Here is a 23,413-nt window from a genome sequence, read left to right on the forward strand (position 1 = left end):
AAGAAAGAAAGAAAGAAAGAGAGGGAGGGAGGGACAGAGGGAAGGAGGGAGGGAGGGAGGGAGGGAGGGAGAAAGGAAGGAAAGAAGGAAGGAAGGAAGGAAGGAAGGAAGGAAGGAAGGAAGGAAGGAAGGAAGGAAGGAAGATGAAATTTTAAAAGTCAAAACAAAAAGAAAGGGTGGGGAACAAAGGGACAAATGTTATTCATATATGAATAACTCTCACAAATCAATTAGGAAAGAAAATGATACTCTATGGAAAACCAGTGAGGGATATAAAGCTGTCATTGATCAAGATTTGCAAATGGCCAGTGACTTTATGAGGAAATGTTCAAGCTTATTGGTAACCAAGAAAATATTGTGTGTGGGGGGGGGGCAGGGGAGATGGGAAGGGATGGGAAGGGGAAACAAAGGAGGAGGCAACCATGCTTGATAAGAAATGTACTCATTTGGGCTGGGAAGGTGGCTTAGTGGTAGAGCGCTTGTCTTCCATGCCTAAGGCCCTGGATTCGATTTCTCAGCACCACATAAGCAAAAAGAAAAAAGCTGGAAGTGGCGCTGTGGCTCAAGTGGTAGAGCACTAGCCTTGAGCTGAAGAGCTGAGGGACAGCGCCCAGGCCCCATGACCGGACCCCCCCCCAAAAAAAAAGAAAGAAAAGAAATGTACTCATTACCTTGCCCATGTAATTGTAACCCCTCTCTACGGTATTTTCACAATAAAAAAATTTTTCTTAAAGAAAATATTGTCTTAAGAAGAAAGAAACAAGCCAGAGACCAGTAGCTCATAACTACAATCCTAGCTACTAAGGTAGCTGAGATCTGAGAGTGACAGTTCAAAGCCAGCCTAGACAGGAATCCATGAAACTCTTACCTTCAATTAACCACCAAAAGGCCAGAAGTGAAGCTCAAGTGGTGGAGCGGCCTTGAAGGAAAAAGTGAGAGTAAGAGGATCTGAGTTCACGCCCCAGTATTGGCTGGCACACAAAAAAGTTTAAAATCCCACACATATCATAAGCTGCATGCTCTGCCCACAGTGCAAAAAAATTAAAAATCCGTAATGACTTTCTTTTTTTCTTTAAATGAAAATAAAGCATAACTCATTAAAATACAAATTGTATTAAAGTTTATAATATAGGCAACAATGCTTGATAAGAAATGTACTCATTACCTTGCCCATGTAATTGTAACCCCTCTGTATGGTATTTTCACAATAAAAAAAAAACAGCTAAAAAAAGTTTATAATATAATAAGAACAATTAAATAGAGGGAAAAAAACTTTTAGAGAAATTCCCTTAAGGCAAAATGAAAGAAAATATCTACAAGTCTATAGAACATACTTGGCAATTGTCTAAACTTTATGCTTCAAGCAGATGTCCCAAGAGAAAAATCAAATGTTGAAAGAAATCATTATCACTATGTTAATCTTGGCAATGAATAGTAATGGCAGACAAATAGGAGATCTTTACTTAGCATTTGTCACAGAACATTCCAGACAGGTTGAAGACATTCATTCGCATTCATGCAACCATTTTTTAAAAACCACAACACAAGAAGGTAAAAATGTTACTTGCTCCATCCGCTGAGGTGCTAGTGTGGGAACTAAGTTTGGGGTTCAGGGCAGACAGACTTCTGAGTTTCGGCCCCACCTGAAGTGTTAACTCATGTATTAAACATTTTCTGAGCTCAGTTTCCTATCTGTACCAAGTCAGCAAAAATACCCAGTTCACAAAAGTCCAAGCCACTCTGTGATCTTTACTTTGAGCCTCCATAGTGGACTTGCCCAGCCTGGGCATTGGGGAGCAGTTGGGATCAAAAGAGACCAGATGTCTGTCCTCCAGCTATTGATGGCCCTTGGGAACAGAGACCTGAATCAAATGATCATATAGAGGAAAATAGAAGAGACTATGAGGATATAATACATTACATTGGTAACATCTGCATGGCTCAATTGGTAGAGTGCCTACCTAAGTTCAAATCCCAATACTGCGTGTGTGTGTGTGTGTGTGTGTGTGTGTGTGTGTGTGTGTGTGTGTGTGTGTGTGTGTATGTACATATGAAATAAATAATATTTGAGAAGGTCCTAAGAAACTACAGGAAGACTAAGGGAAGAGAGGATTTCTGGTAAATACGAAGATGCAGTACCTAGTGTTAACATTAGAAAAGAGAACATGGGCTGGGAAGGTGGCTCAGTGGTAGAGCGCTTGCCTTGCATGCATGAGGCCCTGGGTTCGATTCCTCAGCACCACATAAGCTGAAAAAAAAAAGCCGGAAGTGGTGCTGTGGCTCAAGTGGTAGCGCACTAGCCTTGAGCTGAAGAGCTGAGGGACAGTGCCCAGGCCCAGAGTTCAGGCCCCAAATAAAAAATAAAACCAAGAAAATTAAAAAAAAATAAATAATAAAAAAAAATAGAAAAGAGAACATTAATACATACCCATCCAAGCCCATAAACAAATCATCATGGTCTGGGAAGGTAGCTCAGTGGTAGAGTGTTTGCCTCGCATGCATGAGGCCCTGGGTTCAATTCCTCAGCACCACATAAACAGAAAAAGCTGGAAGTGGCTCTGTGGCTCAAGTGGTAGAGCGCTAGCCTTGAGCTGAGGTGCTGAGGGACAGCGGCCAGACCCAGAGTTCCGGCCCCATGACCGCCCCCCCCAAAAAAAAAAGAAGGAAGGAAGGAAGGAAGGGAAGGAGGGAGGGAAGGAAGGAAGGAAGGGTAAAGGACAGATTGATGTAGGAAGGAAGGAAGGAAGCAAGCAAGCAAGGAAGGAAGGAAGGAAACAAGGAAGGGAGAGAAGACAGGCAGGAAGGAAAAAGGAAGGGAGGGAGGGAGGGAGGGAAGGCAGGAAGGTAGTCAGGAAGGGAGGAGGGAGGGAGGAAGGGAGAGAAGGAAGGCAGTCAGGAAGGGAGGGAGGGAGGGAAGGGAAAAACTTGATTAAAAAAATGTTCATCATTCCACCCAAGTAAGTTCAACATTGTCCAAGTCATCTTGATGCTGGATTCTTTGGGCTCAACCTGAGGTTTCCAAGTGTGTAAGACAGATGTGTTCAGGGCTCACAGAGCCAGCGGGAACAGCTGTCCCAGGCTCCTGGCCTGCAAAGCCTGGGTGTGTCTTATCACATGAGCTCATGTGAAAGGCCCAAGCCTCCAGGTCCCCAGCGAACACTTGCCATTCTTTTCCTGTCACCACCTGGCTCTGTGCTTGTGCCCATGAACTCCCTACGGCTGGGCAAGTCCTCTTGGGTCAGCTAACTGCCAGGGGCAGCTCCTTTCCTGGAATCTTGTCTCTGCCCTGGTCCCAGGAGTCACAGCTGCTCTGATTCCTCCCCCCATGGTCCCATGCAGAACAAAGAATTATGTGCACTTAACCTCTGCCCTGGGTAGTGGAGTGGGGGGTTGAACAGGTTCTCCCACCCCAACCCTCCTCCACAGTAATGCCTGGCCCTTAGTCTGGAGTCTGCGTAGCCACTGAAACCAGGCAGACCCCACTTAGATTCCAGGCCCTGCTTTTGTCTGAGACACTGTCTTATTGCTGTCTGTACTGTCTCAAACACAGACTTTTCTTCTGCCCTGTGCCAGGGGCCACCTCTAGAAAGGTGTCAGCCCCAGGAGGCACTCAGGGTAGAGAGGTAAAGATCCTGGAAAGATCCTCCTCCATGCAGCCCATTAAGGTAAAAAGGATCTGGCCTCAGGGTCCTGTGCACAGTGCACAGCAGGATTTGTCCAGATATGTCCGAGCTGGTTCATTCATCCGATTGGCTGTGAGGTGCTAGAGGCTCTACCTTCAGCCAGGCTAGGAATCTGATGTGAGTCATAGCCATCCTGTTCTCCAGGATGACCAAAGAGAGCCAGCCCTCCTGCCTTGCTCTGTTCCTGCAGTGGGATCCTCATGTTTTATACTTCCAGATCGTTGCCCTGGCTTACTTCTTCCACCTCGGATGCTGACCAAAGACCCTTTAACCCACAGCAACCACAAAGGGCCGGTTTTCTAACTCCTCTTACGGCCACAAGATTCCCAACCAGTCTGTCTCCATCCTTTCCAGACCTCCCAGAAATCAAATAGGAAAAAAAAAAAAAAAGGAATGAAGGGACAGTGAGGTCCCAGAGAAATGGCTGCTGACAGATCTGACAAAGGCCCCAGAACATGGAGGTCCCCCCCCCCATCAAAAATGGCCAGTGGTGGTGGAGGAGCTGCGAGGATTGTCTGCCAAGCCACACACCACATTCCCACGGGAGCCGCACGCGCAGGGTGGAGACAGCTGTCCTCTCTCGGCAGATGTTCCCCGGGGAAGCTCAAACACACTTCCCAGCCCGTCTTCCTTACTCCCTGGCAGACAGCCAGCTCGCCTGGTAGGCCTGGACAGCCTGGGCAGGCCGGTGCAACTGAGGGCGGATCAGGGAATGGGTTGGAGCCTCCACAGCCCCATCTGTAAATTGGAGCCGTTAATGGCTTTATCAGACCTTTCTCTCTCTCTCTCTCTCTCTCTCTCTCTCTCTCTCTCTCTCTCTCTCTCTCTCTCTCTCTCTCTCTCTCTCTCTCTCTCTCTCTCTCTCTCTCTCTCTTCTTGCTTTCTGTCATGGAGCTTGAATTCAGGGCCTGGGCACTGTCCCTGAACTCTTGCTCAAGGCTAGCGCTCTACCACTTTGAACCACAGCACCACTTCCAGTTTTTGAGTGCTTAATTGGAGGCAAGAATCTCATAGAGACTTTTCCACCTGGGCTGGCTTTGAACCTCGATCCTCAGATCTCAGCCTCCTGAGTAGCTAGGATTATAGGCGTGAGCCACCGGCATCCAGCTCAGACCAGAGCCTGCCCCTTTCCCTGCTCTTCCTGAGGCCAGGCCCCATGCTGGCTCCCATGGCTGTGCTTTTACTGATCACCCACAGCTCACCAGACTGTGGAGAGTTGGGGCTGCTGAGATAAGCGAGGGAGTCCCTGGAGCAGCTGAGAAGAGAGAAGGAACTCTCAGTGGTAATATGGCTGTGGTGGTGCCACGTTCAGGGAGCTGGGAGGCCCCACGGCTATGCTAAACCCAGAGGAGAAGCCCGGAGAAGCCAGCAGCAGGGGGCATGGTCACAGAGAGGAAACAGCCTGGAGGCTTGGTAGAGCCTGGGTCTGATTCAGAGCGAGGATTTTAGGTAGCTCACTCATTTGGACTCCTGGCCAGGCCTTTTGACAAGATACCATAACTGATGGTAGCATATCTTCCAGAGGCCTCACATTCTAGAAGGTTCTCAGTGATCAAGCCCACCTCCACCATCCCCATTCCTAGCCAGATAGCTGTCTATGGCTGTACACTGGAGCCACATGGGAAACCCAAGCTGAGACTCAAGCAGGGCCTTGTACCTGGAGGTCTTTGGTCAGGTCTGAAGGATAGTATTTAGTCCCTTGGAGTCCACATCCCCAGGGCAAGTACCTGCCATCCAGGTCCAACACCCTCTCTCTCATCACTGTCTCTGAGCTGCACCTGCAATCCTCCCTGTGCCCTGCTGGTTTCTGGATCCTCTTACAGTACTTCACTTGCCACACTGTTTCTCTATGCTCAGCAAAGCTTCTTCTGCTTGAGAAACACATTGAGGTCCAATGGGGCTAAGAAGCTAGAAATATTTGTTTAATTTAGTCATGTGTATGAGCATATGTTGCATTCATCTTACCTAAGCCAATGCTCCAGAAACTAATTCAGGAAGTATCTGAGTCTAGAGAGGCAGTGCAAGACCTTTAATCATCCCTTTCGCATAATTTAAAACAGGATTTTTGAAGACAACAGAGTTAGTTAGCACAGTCTGCCTGGACCCAGTCACCAAACATTGTCTTCATGATTCTCTCTGTGGTTTCCAGACAGGAACCACCTGGTCCCCCCAATTTTGCCACCTTTCTCATTGTCTTCTTTGTTCTGTTATCTATTGCTGAAGGAAGAAAGCCAGGAGGCTTCCGGGTGTCCTCACATGGATATCAGGGATAAAAAGGAGAATAATGGGACTCTGGCAGAATGACTATTCCAAGGATAAGGTGTAGACACATCCAGATGCTGGTGGCTCACGCCTGCAACCCTAGCTACTCAGGAGACTGAGACCTGAAGATCTTACTTTGAAGCCAGCCAGGACACAAAAGTCTATGAGATTATTATCTCCAATAAACTACCAAAAAAATGGGAAGGCTGGAAGTGTGGCTCAAATGGTAGAGCACTAGCCTTGAGTAAAAAAGTTCAGGGACAGTGCCCAGGCTCTGAGTTCAAGCCCCAGGACTAACACACACACACACACACACACACACACACACACACACACACTGTTGGGCAAGTTCAGCAGTGGACCCTAAGAGCATGGCATGCTGGGGACCATTCTGGAGCTGATGTAAGTATAGACATGACTGAAGTAGGAAACAGATGGGTTAAAAGGACACTGGGCAGTCACAAGACTTAGAAATAACACACAGGCTTGGAAACAGAGCCATCCAAGGAAGACCTCCAGGCAATGGCTGGTAACATTTATGAGAACATTCATGTATATGACAACCCTGACACAGGCCTACTACCACCCACTCCAGAAACTGCTCCAGCAGAGTCCCTGAGATTGCCCAGTGGTCTGGCTTCTCTTGCACCAGCACACTTGATTGGAAATCTGGAACTGGGGCATGAGAATGGGGGTGATCCAGGTCATAAACCATCTGTGGGGATGCCTAGAAAAGCAAACTGTGGGGTTTTCAGCTTCTCCAGTGGCCAAGAGCAGGCTGACACATGCTGGCTCCTCACAGAGCCTCTGCCCTTTACCACCTCCACACAGACCAAGATCCCAACCGGCTACTTGCCACGAAGCTCTTGACCCCACTCAACTCTTGTCTGGAGCTTCCTTCCTGTCGCAAGGCAAAGCAGGCCAAAAAGTGAGGGGAAGGACCCTTCTTGCCAGATGCAGGCTGAGACCCAAGGGATCTCCCTGAGCAAACTCAGAGGCAGATTTGTTGTAAGATGTTACTCATTGGGCACAGATACAAAAAGTTATGTTTCCTCCAGCCCTGGCAGGTATCTGGCTTGGTCCTCTCTCTCTCTCTCTCTCTCTCTCTCTCTCTCTCTCTCTCTCTCTCTCTCTCTCTCTCTCTCTCTCTCTCTCTCTCTCTCTCTCTTCTTCTTCTCTGCCTCTCTATTTCCCTCTCTCTCTCTCTGCCTCTCTGCCTCCCCCCTTCATGTTTTTTTTTTTTTTTTGTCATTTTCCTTTTAGAATCTGACCACTCACGAGAGAGCAGTGACTGATAGCATATTCATGGGATAGAAATCTGGAGAGAACTTTCTGGCTTGGAAAACCCAGACATGTGGCTCTCTCAAACTGACTTGTGGCTCTGGCTCCTGGCAAGGCCAGCCCATCAGCCCATCACTCCTTTTGGGAAGCGGCCAAGTTAAGGGGCATCTGTAAAATACTCTCGGCCCCTTCCATTCTCAAGGAGAAACTCCCATCTTTGAAGACGGTGGTCTCCAAATCTGAAACAACAGCTCCAAGATTGAGCAAAAAGTAGCCTCTTCCAGATCCAAACCAAAAACGGGGCTGCTGCTGGGACTCCCCCCCCCCCACTTCCCTCCCCCCCAGAACAGCAAAGGAATGGCTCACTGCTTAGATATCTCCACAGGACCCACGTTTTGCCAGAGCCCGGCCAAGGCAAGCCTTCTTCCCAAGAGCAGAGAGCCTGGCAGCAAACCCATTTCCTCAGCAAACATCTGGCATGTGGGCTCCATGCAGAACTGAGGTGCTGAGCCGGCCCCTCTCCCTCTACCCTGCTCCCTTTCTCAGGGATTAAGCCGTAACCCTTGCACCTCTCACCTGCCTGTTGACAGCCAGATGGGGAGCAGTTGACCCTCCAAAGGAACTAAGTCTTATCTCTTGAGGGTCTATCTTTTTGATGAATAAAAAGGAGAAAAAAGAAAGAAAGAGAGAGAGAGAAAGAAAGAGAGAGAGAGAGAGAGAAAGGAAGGAAGGAAGAAAGGAAGGAAGGGAGGGATAAACTCTGACGTCATGGGCCTGCGTAGGACAGAGGAGTTGGAGGCCATCTGGAGCAGGTGCTGGCAGGGCTCCTGGGAAAGAGGAAGGAGTGCAGCTGCCTTGTCAGGTGGGGGTGTCCTAGGTCAGAAAAAGACTCAAAGCTTTCCTGGAATTTCTGGCCTCCGAAGAATGATGATGCCTCCTTGGTTCCAGCTCCACTCTGAAGGTCAAGATAGGCACAGGTATTGAGAGCTAAGGGGTCAAGTGCAAGGAGACCCAGCCGGGCCTCTGCATCCCCAGAAAGTCTGCACTGCACTACAGTCCCAAGTAGTGTGAGGAACCACTGGGTGTGAGTGTGCACACGCAGATCCCGCATCTGCCCCAGCTGCTTCCTACTGCCTTTGCCAGATTCCCTCCATCCCTGTCCAGGAGGCAAGGATGGCCTTTTCCCAATTACAGGTGGTGAAACTGAAGGCTCTGAGCAGTGATGGGACTTGGCCAGGGTCCCATTGCAATATCCCTGCCCAGCCTCCCTGAGAACTGCTCACGTAGCCACCTCTTTGAGAAGTTACACAGCTGGAAGGGAGCCCCAGGATGAAATAATCACCCGAAAACACAGATGGGCTGCTAGGCAGTCCTCCACCTTGGAGGGCCTGGGACGTGCCCCTGCTGCCCCTGGGCCAGGAGAGGGCGCTGCTGCCTGCAGTTCCTGCCCAGCTTCTAGAAGATGCTGATTCTGTCCAGGCAGCCTTGCCCAGAAGCTTTGCACACCTGTTTCAACCCAGACACCTCCAAGGGGGCCCACTCTCGTTCTCCATTCATCCTGGTACTGGACAGGACAGCGCCTGACCCAAGAGGGGCCTTCTGTGATGGACCTTACTTCCCCCTATGGATGAAGGGTGAAGAGTAAAGACGGCTGGGAAGGTGGCTTCGTGGTAGAGTGCTTGCCTAGCATGCATACACAGAAAAAGCCTGAAGTGGCGCTGTGGCTCAAGTGGTAGACCACCAGCCTTGAACAAAAGAAGCTCAGGGACAGTGCCCAGGCCCTGAGTTCAAGCCCCAGGACTGGCAAAAAAAGAAAAAGAAAAAAAAGAGTAAAGACAGCCCTCCCTGCCATGCGTCCTGCCGTTGGAGGCAGCTTCAGACCTCAGTATTGCCTCTCCCCAGTCTGCCTCCTCTGCGACTACAGGAAGCCCCACTAGCCTACCTACTTCAGAGACTGCACGGGCCTCCTACCTGCCCCGCTCACTGGGTCACCCCTTAGCAAGCTTCTCATTTGATTTTTTTTCCCTTGGATGGTACGTTCTGAAACATTTCATCATTAGCCTATCTGTTTTCTTTTTTTCTTTCTTTTTTTTTTTTGCGGGGGGGGTCCAGTCGTGGGGCCTGAGTTCTGGGCCTGGGCACTGTCTCTTAGCTCTTCAGCTCAAGGCTAGCGCTCTACCACTTGAGCCACAGCACCACTTCCAGCTTTTTTCTTTTTGCTTATGTGGTGCTGAGGAATCGAACCCAAGGCCTCATGCATGCAAGGCAAGTACTCTACCACTGAGCCACATTTCAGCCCCAGCCAATCTGTTTTCTATCTAGGTTCTTTCGTCTTTCCCTCTTTCCCTGTGTGTCAAGCTCGGCACAGATTTGTCCTGTTCCAGGAAGCCCACCCTGCTGGGGCAAGGAGCCCTTCGGGGGTAGCCTCATCCCCGATGCTGTCCTTGGCAGCTGACAAAGCCAGTGCCTACTTCATGGGGGTTCTTCCTGTTGAGATGGGGCTCAAAGTGGTTTCTGAGCAAGCTGAGGGGATGGATGTTCTGCAGATACTTAGAGGATCCGTGAGTGACAAATGACAGAGCACCCTACAGACACTGTCAGGGCCGCAGGGTCCAGTGGCTTTTGCTCCCTCCTCTGCCATCAGGAACTTTAGCACCAAAGCTCCAACATCATGCCTGGAACAGTTTCAGCACCAGTCATTGGGAAAAGGCCTTTCCTGCCTCCCGGACAGAGATGAAGGAAATCTTGCTCTGTGAGTCAACCCTCCCTCATCCCCACCAGGTCCCTGGAGCCAGAGGTGAAAGAAGTAGACTTCCCAAGGGAAAGGCAGCTGGAATCCCAAATCCAGGCTCAGGAAGGAAACACAGGGAGCATAAAACCTTCTGGTATGTGGATTCCATACCTCCCAGAAGGTCCCTGAAGCCCAGTCCTGGACATCCTGTCACCCAGCTGTCACCCAGCTAGGTGGAGCTGCTCCTAATCCCCCTCCACACAGGGAAATGGAGAGTAGAGTGTAGGAGCTTCCACAGTCTCAAGACTCAAAATGAAGACCTAGATAGTTGCTAATCCATCACTAAAGGTGTCCAAGAATATAGAAGACAGAAAGGACTCATCTATAGGCATTCAGAAGGAGAGAGTCATGGGCACTTGAAGGTTCTGAACCTTAATGGGACAAACAAGGCAAGTATCCGAGAAGTTGGGATGGTACTATCTCTCTCTGTCCTATAGCCCACCTGGAGATCCCTCCTCTTTCCTCCTTCCTGCTCTCTTCCCGTCTCAAGCACAGTGTCACTCTATGGGTTGTTAAACCTGCAGAACTGACCAAGGATCTTCCTCGAAGGAGGCTGCCATCCCAGACTCAAATTTCACCTGCGAATTGCTTCCTGGACCAAGGAATGGGTGGGGAAGCCAGACACTGGTGCCTATAATCCTAGCTACTCAGGACACAGAGATCTGAGGATGGCTGTTCAAAGCCAACCCTGGCAGGAAAGTCTGTGAGATTCTGATCTCCAACCACCAAAAAGCCAGAAGTGGAGTTGTGGTTCAAGTGGTAAGATGCTAGCCTTGAACGAAAACGCAAAGGGATAGCACCCAGCCTCAGCGTTCAAGTCCCAGTACCCACACTAAAAGGGCGGGGGGGGGGGGGAAGAGAGGGGGCCGTCAAGGGAGCTATTTGAACCCTGCAAAGGGGAACGGGAAAGGGGAAAACAGGAAGGCAGCACTGCAGACAGCCCGACCTTGCTTCCTCAGTCCCAGGGCCTGGCTTTGTGCACCTGGTTCTCCAGCTCCAGGGCCTCTGCTGTCCTCCACCCTGGGGTGCTTCCTCCTTTTCCTGAGAAAGCCAATTCTGCCCACGGGACTCAGTCTCAGCCTCAATATTCATTTTCCCCTCTGCGTACCCTGCTCAGCAGAAGGGACAGAGATCCGGGCTTTTCTGCCTCCTTGTAAATCCCGGGGGAATCTTAGACTGGGAGGGACCAAGGCGCCCAGGGCAAGGAGAGGAAGTGGAGAGAGGGTGCCTGTACAGCGCCAGATGCGATGTGCCCACCCGTGTCGGCTCAGGCAGGGTAGCGTGGGGTTGGCGATGGGCCAAGTCCGCCAGTGCTCGGGAATCTGCAGCGGCCCCCATCCCGCAGCCCTCGGATGGACCCCGGTGGGGTCAGTTGCCCACGGGTCTGCACAGCCAGAAGCCACCAGCCGGGTCAAACCCAAGAACGTTCTGGGCGGCTGGTGGGGTCAACTCCAAATTTAGAGCAGTGGAGGACTTACGTTGCCACCGCGCGCGCACGGGTACACACCTGTGCTTTGCCGGTGCGCTGGCAGCCCTTTCGCTTCCCCGCTCACGCTCCAACACCCGGGCTGCGGAGACACTTACACTCGTGACCATAGCAGGCTCGCCCCTCCCCGGGCCGTCCCTCCGGAAAGCCCGCTCTCCCTGAGCCTCCCGCAGGGAGCTCCTGGCCCCATCCTCTGCCTCCACCGTCTACCAGCGTCGGGCAGTCTGCGCTCGCACCGGGACCAGCAAGTGAGAGACGCGGGCAGGCCGCGCCCGGGAGGGTCCCCTACCCACCCACCCCAACATGTTTAGAAACAAGACAGATAGATCTGCGTGGACTTCGCAGAGCAAGTCTCTACTGGTTTCGTGATTTGAGATAAGAGATTTAATTCCTCTAAGCCTGCCTTTGCACCTGCAAGGAGGAACGAGGCTGCCTTCCAGGTAGAGCGCGCGTGGGCACCGCGGCCGGGGCGCACCGGGGCCTGGGCGCACAGGGACTCGGGCGCACCGACGCTTGCAAAACTAGTGCGCGCGCCCTCGGCAGATGGACTTCCCCTGCGAACCACTTTAAGGCTCGGAAGGCACTGGGAGTCGGCCCGCCGAGCCGCGGGATCTTCTGGAGGTGGGATGTGGATGAGGGCAGCCCCCTCCCGGCCCTCGGTTCGGCCGCGTGCGCCGTGCCATTGGCCCCCGCGGCCCGGTGGGCGGGAGGATGACATCAGCGGCAGGTTGGATTATAAAAGGCACGAGCGGAGCCACGGGCTCAGAGCGCACCCAGCCGGCGCCACGCAGCACCGGGGCCCGCGCTCGTCCTGCAGCCCGGCCAGCCCGCTCCGCACTCGCCTGCCCGCCGGCCCGCCTGCCCCCAGGGCGTCCCTGCTGGGGGAGCCATCGTCCGCGCCCCTCGACCGCACCGGCACCATGCACCTCTCCCAGCTGCTCGCCTGCGCCCTGCTGCTCACGCTGCTCTCGCTCTGGCCCTCGGAGGCCAAGCCCGGGGCGCCACCAAAGGTGGGAGCTGGTGCGGGGGGACTCTGAGCCCGGCGAGGGGCGCGGGAGGCTGCGCGCCGGGGAGGACGTGGCGCGCGGGGAGGGGAGGGAGGGCGGGAAGACTGCCCTCTCCCCCCCTTTCCCGCCCTCTCCTCCGACGTGTGTCCTCGCAGCCGGGACTGTGGGGGGGGGGGCTGTCACCCACACCCCACACCCCGCAACCTCGGGAGCGCGTCGGCACTTTGGCGGCCCCCAAGCCCCACTGCGTGTTGCGCAGCTCCGAAAGTGGCAGAGCTACAAAAGCGGGGCGCAGGGTAGGCACCCCCCCCCCCGAAAGAACGGACAACTGCAGCCAGCCTCGTGGCAGGTGGATGCCAGGGCAAAGTGTCCGGCGTCGGAGGGGACGCGCTAGGGGCGAGGAGGGCCGGCCGCCCCGCGCGGCCGGGCGGGGCCCCGCCGGGTCACCTGCGCCCCCCACCCGAGCGCCCGTTCACCCGCCCGCCCTCCTCTCCCACAGGCCCCGCGAACCCCACCAGGGGAGGAGACGGCCGAGCCCCAGGCTTCGGGCGGCGGACAGAAGAAGGGCGACAAGACTCCCGGAGGCGGCGGCGCCAACCTCAAGGGTGATCGATCACGACTGCTCCGGGACCTGCGCGTGGACACCAAGTCGCGGGCGGCGTGGGCCCGCCTTCTGCACGAGCACCCCAACGCGCGCAAGTACAAAGGAGCCAACAAGAAGGGCTTGTCCAAAGGCTGCTTCGGCCTCAAGCTGGACCGGATCGGCTCCATGAGCGGCCTGGGATGCTAGTGCGGCGACCCCTGGCGGCGGTGAGTACCCCGGGCCCGGCGGTGGGACCCGTCCGCCTCCCCAGCAGCTCCTGATGCGGGATGAGGTGCGCACTAGGCATTTTCCCTGGCACCCCAATTGTCCTCCCATTTCACAGAAAGCGAAGGTCGGGCCGGGTTGGAAATGGCTCTCCCTCGATGAACCCATCTGACTTCCCGCGGAACAGCAACAGGCTTAGGGACCCCCGGCCACCCTAGAACCACAAGTCGGCCAGAAGCATTGGCCCACCCATTACGGGAGCTGTAAGGGAGATTCTGGGTTTGGGGCTGCGTTCCCAAGCTCGCGCTGTGCCCGTGGCAGCCACGTTTCCAAGAGCCCCGTGACGCGGGACAGGTGTGGAGCCAGACTTGCCCCTCACAGGACAGAATGGCCTCGTGGGCAGCACCCGCGTGCCCTCCTGCTTGGGACATTCTGACTCTTGCTGTGGGCAAACTGGTCTGTCCAGGGTGCTGATGCCGCTTGGCTGTGTGGCTCCAGGCGCCAGCCTCGGTGTCTGTGACCCTATTTTATAACAAACTAAATCTCTCTCTTTTTTGGGCCACAATCTCAAACTCAAAATGTCCCAAATGAGTTCTTTACTAACCCTAACCACCACCTCCAAACTGTGCTCTGGGCCTCGGGTCTCTAGCACAGCCTCCTTTCCACCCAGAGCTGGCAAGTTCAGTCTTACCAGCCGTCCCTGCTGTGGTAGCCACATACTGCTGCAAAGACACATCCCACTCCACCCCCTGCTGCCCTTCCTTCACCTCCACTAGCGCTGCCCACCCGTGCTGCGGGGCTGCCTCAGGGATTAACAACATCTGACATGACAGGTGCATGAGGGTCAGGCTCCTCCTGCCGCCCCTAGCTCTTACCTCTGCTCTAGCTGCTTCCCTTGCCCGTCTTACACCCTGTCTATTGCCCCAGGCCTGGGAAACCTGTTTTCCCCACCCTGAAAGTCTGATCAGTGGCCACTGTCTTCTCCCAGGGGGAAACAAGAGCCCCTCCCTGGGCACCTTGCCTAGGTCTGTTATACTGCATGAGACAGATTTTCTTGGGAGGCTTATTAATTCATGAGCAACTTACATGTCACATGCTGGCATAAGGCTATCTAGGACCCACATCATACCCAAAGGGTTTTAGAAATATTCATCATTGAACAGAGAAGTCTACACACCAGCTCATTGCTCTACCAATTGCCACCCACCTGAGGTGAAGCTGGCCACCTCCCTCTCCGCAGCCAGAGTTGACAGGGCTGTGTGCATTCCCCCAATTCTGTACTCTTCACTCATCTGTGATCTCAACTCCCCCTACACTTGAGAGCAAAGATTATGGCACTTGGAGGCTAACGTTAATTATGATGTCCTTTGCACTCTTCTCTCCTGTATAAATAACAGAGGTGGAGACAAAGGCCTTAAATATTCAGCTGATAATTTAGGCACCAAGATCCAACTTCAGGATCTAAGTAAGAGTTAGGTATGCTTCTCTGGGTTATAGCCTGGGAGTTCATCCCAAGAGAGGGTGGCCACCTGGATGGTGAGGTAGAGGGGATCCAAATGGCTAAGACTTCTATACCCCATAACTAGGGAAGGGCATCAGTCTCCTGGAAGTTCTCTTAGCCTCTTGGAACCCCTACTGTCAACAGGCTTAGCCTTCTCCCTGCCCCCCACCCCCCTAGCAACAGGGCAGATCACCCCTACCTGCGGGCATCTGGCCTTAAAGAAAAGACAGTGTAAGTTTTTCATATTGATGAAAACTCTCAAGAGGTCGTGGCCATTTCTCCACTTAGGTTGACTTTGGCTCCAAGCATCATCATAACGACGGTCGAGGATGGTTGTAGGACTTGATTATAAAATACTAATGACAGAGACAGGGCATGGCCTAGACCTCAGTGTAAACTTTACCCTGGAGTCCAGAGATTAAAAATATTTCAGCCTGGTGCCAGTGGCTTGCGCCTGTAATTAGCTACTCAGGAGGCTGAGATCTGAGGATCACAGTTCAAAGCCAGCCCCGGCAAGGAAACTCTGTGAGACTTATCTCTAATAAACCACCAGAAAACTGGAAGTGGCACTGTGGCTCAAGTGGTAAAGCACTTGCCGTGGACTGAAGAGCCCAGGCCCAGAGTTCAAGCCCCTCGACCGACAAAAAAAAAAAAAAATCAGCCAAAATAGCTAGAGGACAGAGATGGAGAGAGCTGACCCAGTCAGTTCATGCTCAGTGCCTATGTGCGTGCAGCCTTCCCTGTCACAGAACCTGGCATGCGTGCACACACACACACACACATTAGCAGGCACTAATACACTTGGTACACACCTTCATGCCATCCTGATCTCAACCCACAACCCATGTGCCCAGCTGCTGTCGGAGGCCAGTCCCCTGCTTCTGAAGGGGATCCTGAGCCAGCTGCTTTCTTTGATGAAGCTGGCATAGAAAGGAAATAAATGCTCTTTCCTGATTGACAGCCGTGACCCAGACACTGCCGATGCCTAATACGTGGTCCCCTGCTGACGCCCCACACCAGCCCTGGGAGGTGGCTATTATCTATTTTATGGGTGAGCTCAAAGCTACCCAGGATCACCCGGGGAGTCGAGGTCAGAATTGGAACTTAAGTCTAGAAATTCCAGCTCTCCAGATATTTTCCTTCTCTGACCCTCCGTGGCCACCAAGATACACAGGCAACAAGAGGAGCTTACCGAAGGTTTGCAGTGGAGTTTAAAAAAGAAAAGATGGAGGAGGAGTCCCTTTCTTTCCCTCACTGTGCCTTACCCAGAGCCTAAGGCAAAGTCTGTAGTTAACTGGAGTACGGAAGGCTAGGCTGGCGGACGGTATGGTTCCAACCTGTGCCAGGGCAGCCCAGCGCCAAGGGCATAGCAGATGAGGGCCTGAAGGAGGCCAGAATGGAAGGCCCTTACCCTCTACTGGAAGGCCTATATCAGGGGGTGATAGGGCAAAGGTAGAGGGTCTGTGTCTCCTATTGCTGTGGGGAAAGGGAGGAAGCTTCTAGAACGGTACTGTAGGCTAGGCTTTCTCCGCTAAGAGTCCAGAATTGAGTGTCCTGTGTCCACTCTCTTTCAGGATTGGAAACTGCTTTACCAGCTGAGGTCATCCTTGGTCATCAGCCTCCAGCATCTGGAAACACCTCCAAACGCAATGTGGCTTTTACATTTCTTTTCTTTTTTTTCCCCTTGGTACTGGGAATACACAACACCAGCTGTTTTATTATTATTTTGGGGAGGGGAGGGCATGAGTTTATTGTTTGGATTTTTTTGAAAATGAAAAATAAAAAGTTATATTATATATATATATTACATACATGAAACACACACACCTACACCGACTTGATGACGAGGGACAGTTTTTAAAAGACTGACAAAACCAGCTGTAAGACATTGCTGTTTGTAAATTCATGTCATGCATAAATGTATTTATGTTGTAAAGCTATTTATATTGTTTATAAAGAGATATTTATAAAAATTTTATTTATGTAACTAAATGAAAAAAGCCAATCATTGTAATGTTTTTGTCCTAACTAGTTGAAAAACTGTAAAAAAAAAATCAAAAAAACAAAAAAGGAAAACAAAAACAAAAGAAAGTCATTCCATGAACATCTTGAAAACTGTCTTTATTTATATTTTGTTTAATTAGTTATCAGGACTTAGTCTGAGGCAAAGAGAGAGTGAGACCAAGTATTTGCCTGCAAATGTATCTGTCGCCTTCACAACTGTGGATTGATATGTATCGGAATCCCCTTGGGGCCCAGCGCAGTGCTTCTCACCTGTCATCCTAGCTATTCAGGAGGCTGACCTCTGAGGATCAAGGTTTGAAGCCAGCCCAGCCAGAAAAGTCCATGACTCATCTCCATTACCACCACCACCACTCCCCCCCCCCCCCCAAAAAAAGCCAGAAGTAGAGCTGTGGCTCAAGTAGAGCACTAGCCTTGAGCATAAAAGCTCAGGAATCGTGCCCAGGCTATAAATTCAAGCCCAGTACCTGCATTCATTCATATTCTCTCTCCTCTCTCTCTCCTTCTCCCTCTTCTTCTCCTTCTCCCTCTCCCTCTCTCTCTCTCTGTCTCTTTCTGTCTGTCTCTCTCTCCCTCTCTCTCTCTCTCTCTGTCTCTCTCTGTCTGTCTGTCTGTCTCTCTGTCTCTGTCTCTGTCTGTCTGTCTGTCTGTCTGTCTGTCTGTCTCTCTCTCTCTCTCTCTCTCTCTCTCTCACACACACACACACACACACACACACACACACACACACACACACACACACACACACACACAAACTCTTAGTTATCTGGAGATAACTTTTTTGCCCAGTCTGGCTTTGAACTTTAGTCCTCAAATCTGTCTCCTGGGTAGTAGAATTACAGATATGAGCCACCGATGCTGGACTTCGAGTAGGTCTCCTCTATATACCGTTCCCAAAGCCTGGGCTGTAGGGTTAGTCCCCTACAATTGTAGGGTAGTCCCCTACAATCTCTTGATGACTGCCTGCCATGGACAGCTTGGGAGCCTGAGACTGGACCTGGAGGAGATCCAGGCTATCAGATTTCCCATGGTGCAGTGCGGGGTGTGCTTTGTAAGGGGGTTGTGGCTATTCTTTTCACTTGAAGCTGTTAACGATTAAGCCCCATGGAGCCTTGAAAGGAAATCATGAATAATGATTTTGAATTTATGAATATAATTTAGATTAGAATCTTTTCCTGAAACCAGCAGGAAACGTAACTAATTTGGAGATAGGTAATGTCAGTTACATCCTCCACTCAGCAGTCGACCTGTGCAGCCTCCCCATCCAATGACCCGGGGAGGCGAAGGCAGGAAGGAGCCTGAAGAGCCTTTTGGGCTGCTGGCATTGGGTAGCTTGGGGGTACTTTGCTCAAGGAACTTGGGCGCTGCATGGCTCTGTGGCCATGAAGTCAGTAGGTCTGGAAGAAGAGTGTCAGAAAACGAAAAAAACAAAACCTGTCCCCCGGGAGATGGCTGGTGGCACTTGGTCTTCCTGCCGGCATGTGCACCAGTCATAGCATCGGGAGGCAGGATACCAACTGGGGAAGGCTGGAGTCCTTCCCACCCGGCCTCACTTCCACCACTGTTTCCAGGTGACACTTCCCGTCCCCTGGAGGACCTGGGCAGGATAACATGCCTCTGTGTCGCTCCCCTCTGTGGCTAGAGACACGTCGCCTGTGTTGGCGAGGGTGGGGACTGGGGCACCCAACCTCACAGCAATGGCTGTGAAGGCTTTGTGGGGGGGGGGGGGGAGGCAGCATCTGGAAGGTGACAGAGGGGGAGGCAAATGGTTACACTGCGCACTCAGCCAGTGACAGGACACACCCTTCTTCTGAAAGCCCAGAGATGGAAGGGACAGTGAGTTCAGGGACGCAGGGAGCCATCATAAGAACTGACAGGTTTTCTCAGTGATCAGCACCCAGGACACCAGTAACTCAGGGCAGATCAGGAATTTAAGGGCCAAACTCATGTGTGGGCCCCTAAATCGCCACTCTCAAAGCTCACCAAGTGAGACCAGACCTTCCACCTCTTGGCTAAGGACCATTTGTCTTCCAGCCCTGGAGTCCTGTGACGACTGACTGGCTCCTCAGCGGGGATGATGCTATCCTCTGGAAAGTCACAAAAGCCTGACATTCAGTTAAGTCACTGGAAATGTGTGCAAACCTCCAGGAACTTTTCCCAGGGCTGTGACCCAGAGCTCCCAGCTTCCTGTCAGGTCAGACCTCCTTCCTGGCCCCAGGCATCTCATCGCATGCTGCCTGTAGGGCCTGGAGCCTTCATCCCACACATAGAGCTACAACAGCAGGGATCTGTTTGAAGTCAGGGCCTTGGGGATGAAATTGCCTGCGGTCCTGGTTCTCTGAGCCCAGAGAGACCCCTGGGCAGCGTGTGAAGCTCCCCTGTGCAGGTACAGGCCAACTGGGTGGACAGTCCACAGGGCAGCAAAGGCCAGATGCTTGAAGGCCTCCAGCCTCCCTCCCTGTGTCCTAAAGGAAGTGCTGCCCTTTGTTGGAGTCCTGGATAAGCAAGATTTCAGAGCAATTTGAAATTCGTTGCCCCAAGCTTGCTAGGTCCCTCACACTATAGCTATTGACCTACAGAAGCCCTGACCTGGAAGGACTAGGCCCTGAATGTCACCTTGGGCTCCTACCTTCACTAGAGGAAAGGTCTGGGCTACCAAGCTTGCTTGAGGACATGGTTCTGAGAGATGACACTTCAAGGTAGCATCTCCCAGCTGTAGAGGGACCAAGTCCACAGCCAGCTGTGTGGTTCTGGGACCCACCTTCTCTGCCCTTCCCCAGCAGGGCAGTAGGAAGTGGGGCTGTGCCTGAGCAAGGGACTCAGGTGATCAGAGACCACAATGTCTGGACCTGGCCTTGGGAAGAGCTCTGAGCCCGGGCAGTGGGGCAGGGCAGCAGACTGGGAAGGCCCACCACCTTTGTCTGGGAAGGAGGTAAATGAGGAAGGAGCATTGGTCAATCAGGGTCTGTCTCAATGCATTTTCAGTGGCTGTAACACACTACCTCACCTATCGAGAGCAGCATTTAGTTCATGGTTCTGGAAACTGGGTTGGCTTGTTGAAGAGATTTTTTTCCAGCAGTGTGGGTAGGTGAGATAGGACAGGCCTAGAAGGAAGGCAGGTTCTACCCAGGGTGGAAAGAAAAGAAGGAAGGGAGGGAGGGAGGGGTGGGAGGAATCCCACGGTCGGAGCTGGATGGGGGGATTATTCAGCAGGATATGTCACAGGCTGAGAACTTCCTCAGGTGCACAACACCAGGGCAGAATGAAGGAGAACTATCCTCTCCACCAGCATCCTGCTGGACCTCCATTGGCTAAAGCTTCCCAGGAGCCAGCCAGCACATGCGCAAGGGGTGATGGCCAGGGTGGAAATCAGTGGAGCAGAATGGAACTCCATCACCAGCACAACAGGGCCTTGGGTTGAAGCATGGGGTTCAGCATCTTCCTTTGAAAGGATGGGGCCTGGTGGAGGAGGTGGAGGGCTGATCTCAACTCCCTCTCAACTCTCGCTTGCCTTAAGTACACCACTATACAGGAGAGATCAGATCAGAGACCCATACAGCTCACACTACGGTGTGATCAGTGATTCTACAGGCATCCACACAGTCATGGTGAGTTGGCCCCAGCTTGTCTGGTGGACCATTGGTCTCCCTCATCCTCCCCCCCCCGCCCCTTCCCAGGGAGGACTAATCAGCAGTAACCCCTCTCTGGTGGCAGATTGCAGGATAGCATTTATTCAATCCTCACCCCAAGGCCTGGGCAGACACCATGTGTGCAGCCTCCCATCCAGAGTACACGTCTCTGCCCCTGATCCTCTAGGCCAGGACTCCACATTGAGTTCACATCTCTGACTCAATCTCCCATGGCACCAACTCCGTTCTTAACCACCTCAGTGTGGCCTTCAAGCTCACTGCGCTTCTTAAAAAAAAAAAAAATTCTCTGGAACTTTCCCACATCGGATCCTCTTACCCTTTCCTGTCCGCAGCGCCCTCTTTGATCTCCCTCTTCATTTTAGCTCCTGACTCAGGAAGGCCACGTCCTTCTGCACTCTCCGTGGAACACGCCACTTGGCATTCTAGATTTTTCTGTAGATACTCTGGGAAGTCCTGTTCTGTATGTGACTATCACATCTCATCTGGTTACTTTTATGATTTGCAATACATGACAGAAAGCAATTGGGGGGAAATGACAGAGTCCAGAATGGCAGGAAATGGTCAGTTACTTCAAGGAGTACCACACAAGCAGTAAGAAGAATGGCTGGTCAGCTGTTGGTTGGCACTTCGAGTAAAGACCCGGAGAGCAAAGGGAGAAGTTGTCACCCATCAGGACATTTAGTCCATGGCCGGAAGCCAGGCCTGAGCCAGATGTTTCTATCTGTGAAGCCAATGAGAGTCTGCTCCTCCTGATTCTGGCTTCGCACTCCCTGCTGTTCTCCCCGGGGGTCCCTTTGAGTTTGGATCCATCTGGATGTCTTCTAGGATGGGTTTCCTCCAAAACCAGCCGAGAGCCAGGGACTGTTTTAGAAAGAATATTCACAGTTGCGAGAAACTTAACCATTTCATTAGCATTTTTCTTCATTTTTTTTCCAGGTAGCTCTTATAATTGGTATCTTGATGCTTGCTAATGTTTTGTTTTGTTTTTGTGCCAATCCTGGGGCTTGAACTCAGGGCTGCCTTTGAACCGCAACCCTCATAGCTCAACTTACTAAGTAGCTAGGATTACAGGTGTGAGCTACTGGGGTATGGTGACTAATGCTTCTTTTTGCATGCATAGTTGTCACTTAATAATGTTATTTAGATTGGCTTGCTTAACACTTTTCTGGATTTTTCTTCAATGCTTAATTGAACACTTGTTTCTAAGCATGGCTGTATCTGTATCCCAGAGCATTGTTATATAGCATTCTCAGTTTTTTTTTCCTTTCTTCTCTAGTCTTGACTTTTTTCCCCTAACAATTTAATTTTGCCTTTTTTTTTTTTTTTTGCCAGTCCTAGGGCTTGAACTCAGAGCCTGGGCACTGTCACTGAGCTGCTTTTGCTCAAGGCTAGACTCTACCACTTGAGCCACAGCGCCACCTCTGGCTTTTTGTGTGTATGTGGTACTGAGGAATGAAACCCAGGGCTTCATGCATGCTAGCCACCTACTCTACCACTGAGCCACATTCCCAGCCCTGCCTTAATTTTTTTTTTTTTTATGGTACTTGAGCTTGTACTTAAGGCCTCATGTTCACTCAGCTTGCTTGCTCTTGAATGGTGCTTTACTACCCAAGCCATACCTCCAGCCCCACTTTGTGCTGGTTATCTTGGAGATAAACTCTTGAGAATTTTTCTGTCCTGACTAACTTGAAACTCTGATTCTCTGGACCCAGTCTCCTAAATAGCTAGGATTATAAGTGTGAGCCACTGATGCCCAACCAATTTTGTCTTGCTTCTTTATTAGTAAGTTTTATTGGCTTGGGTTCCGTGCTTGTTTGCTTTCAGCTTTATTAAATTATCAATTCCTAGGTTTTATCAATTTTTAAATGGTACATGGATATTTTGAAAATAATGGCTACTTACATAGCATGAAATTTTGTAAATATTTAATACACTTTACCTTTTATATTACCATGTCCAAATCCTCCTACACCACTATTGATTCATTGAAGACTGAAGATGTTGGCAAATAAGTTTGTATTTTTGTTTTTCTACTTAGCCCCCATATTTTAACATAGTCATAGTTCCAGTCCATAAAGTTTCAGTATTAGCATATTTGATAGAAAAGATAGGTGAAGTTATGCCATGCCATGGCAACAACAACAAAATCTCAGTGACTTTTGAAACACCAAAAATTTGTTTCTTGGGCCTACAAAGTCTGTCTTACACCTAAGCTCCTCACTCAGTGTCGTACCGTTTGTGTTTGACAGTTGTCTGTCACTATAACAAAATGCCTGAGGTCATTGGTTTGCAAAGAGGAAAGGTTTGTTCAGGCTCACCGTTTGGAGCTTCCAGCTTCCAGTCCGGGAAGCCATGGCAGTGGGCCTGCGGCAGGCAGCTCATCCTGGTGGGAGGTCAGGGGTCAGAGTGGACCGGAAGCACTTGCCTTACCACCTAGGGAGCAAAGAGATGGAGGAGGCACCTGTAGGTCCCATTATTCCTCTGATGACTTGCCCTCAGTGACCCCATGATCTCTCATTACCCCCCCGCCCCCCCCCCCACCGCCCTTAAATGTTCTGCCACCTCCCCATAGCACCAGCCTGGGGATTTAAAAAATGGCTCTATCAGATGAGCCTCTGCGGGCCATTCAGGATCCAAGCTGAGGCAGCGTCCACATCAGCGAGGCTGAGGAAGAGAGCGGCCAGGAAGAGCTGGCTGGAGGCTCCAGGGCTTCTCCCCTGGAGGGGCGGGGGAGGGCATACATGAGACTTGGACTGCTATTTAATTGGGCAAAACCAGTCACCTGGCTTGCCTGACTTGGGCCCAGAAACAAAGGAGATCTATGATGCAGGAAACTGAGGCACATCTGTACCACTGAGAGAATGCCTCTTTCCTGCCACTCATCCCCTACTAGATTCACTTCTATGTGATGTGAACACCATC

The 23,413-nt window shown here is 51.6% G+C and overlaps 2 protein-coding genes across 2 annotated transcripts in view; one reads left to right on the forward strand and one right to left on the reverse strand.

The window, feature by feature from the left end:
• Positions 1 to 23,413, reverse strand: part of Dis3l2 (DIS3 like 3'-5' exoribonuclease 2) — a 401,227-nt gene that overhangs the window by 353,435 nt on the left and 24,379 nt on the right. The window contains exon 2 of the mRNA XM_070014895.1: positions 22,810 to 22,924. The gene's annotated coding sequence lies outside the window, so the exon portion shown is untranslated. The remainder of the gene's footprint in view (positions 1 to 22,809; positions 22,925 to 23,413) is intronic.
• Positions 12,304 to 16,855, forward strand: Nppc (natriuretic peptide C). Its single transcript, XM_070022643.1, has 3 exons — positions 12,304 to 12,513; positions 13,010 to 13,320; positions 16,394 to 16,855. The coding sequence occupies exons 1-2, from the start codon at positions 12,424 to 12,426 to the stop codon at positions 13,298 to 13,300; spliced, it is 381 nt and encodes a 126-aa protein (XP_069878744.1). The 5' UTR covers positions 12,304 to 12,423; the 3' UTR covers positions 13,301 to 13,320; positions 16,394 to 16,855.

This window comes from Dipodomys merriami, unplaced genomic scaffold (genome assembly GCF_024711535.1).
Source record: "Dipodomys merriami isolate MVZ:Mamm:240054 unplaced genomic scaffold, mDipMer1.0.p SCAF_1, whole genome shotgun sequence".
Taxonomy (NCBI): Eukaryota; Metazoa; Chordata; class Mammalia; order Rodentia; family Heteromyidae; genus Dipodomys; species Dipodomys merriami.

Excerpts from the sequence above, each read along its gene's own strand:
- Nppc (XM_070022643.1), top strand. The coding sequence starts at position 12,424 with ATGCACCTCTCCCAGCTGCTCGCCTGCGCCCTGCTGCTCACGCTGCTC. Across the intron at positions 12,514-13,009 it reads AGCCCGGGGCGCCACCAAAG|GCCCCGCGAACCCCACCAGG; the intron begins GTGGGAGCTGGT and ends CCTCTCCCACAG.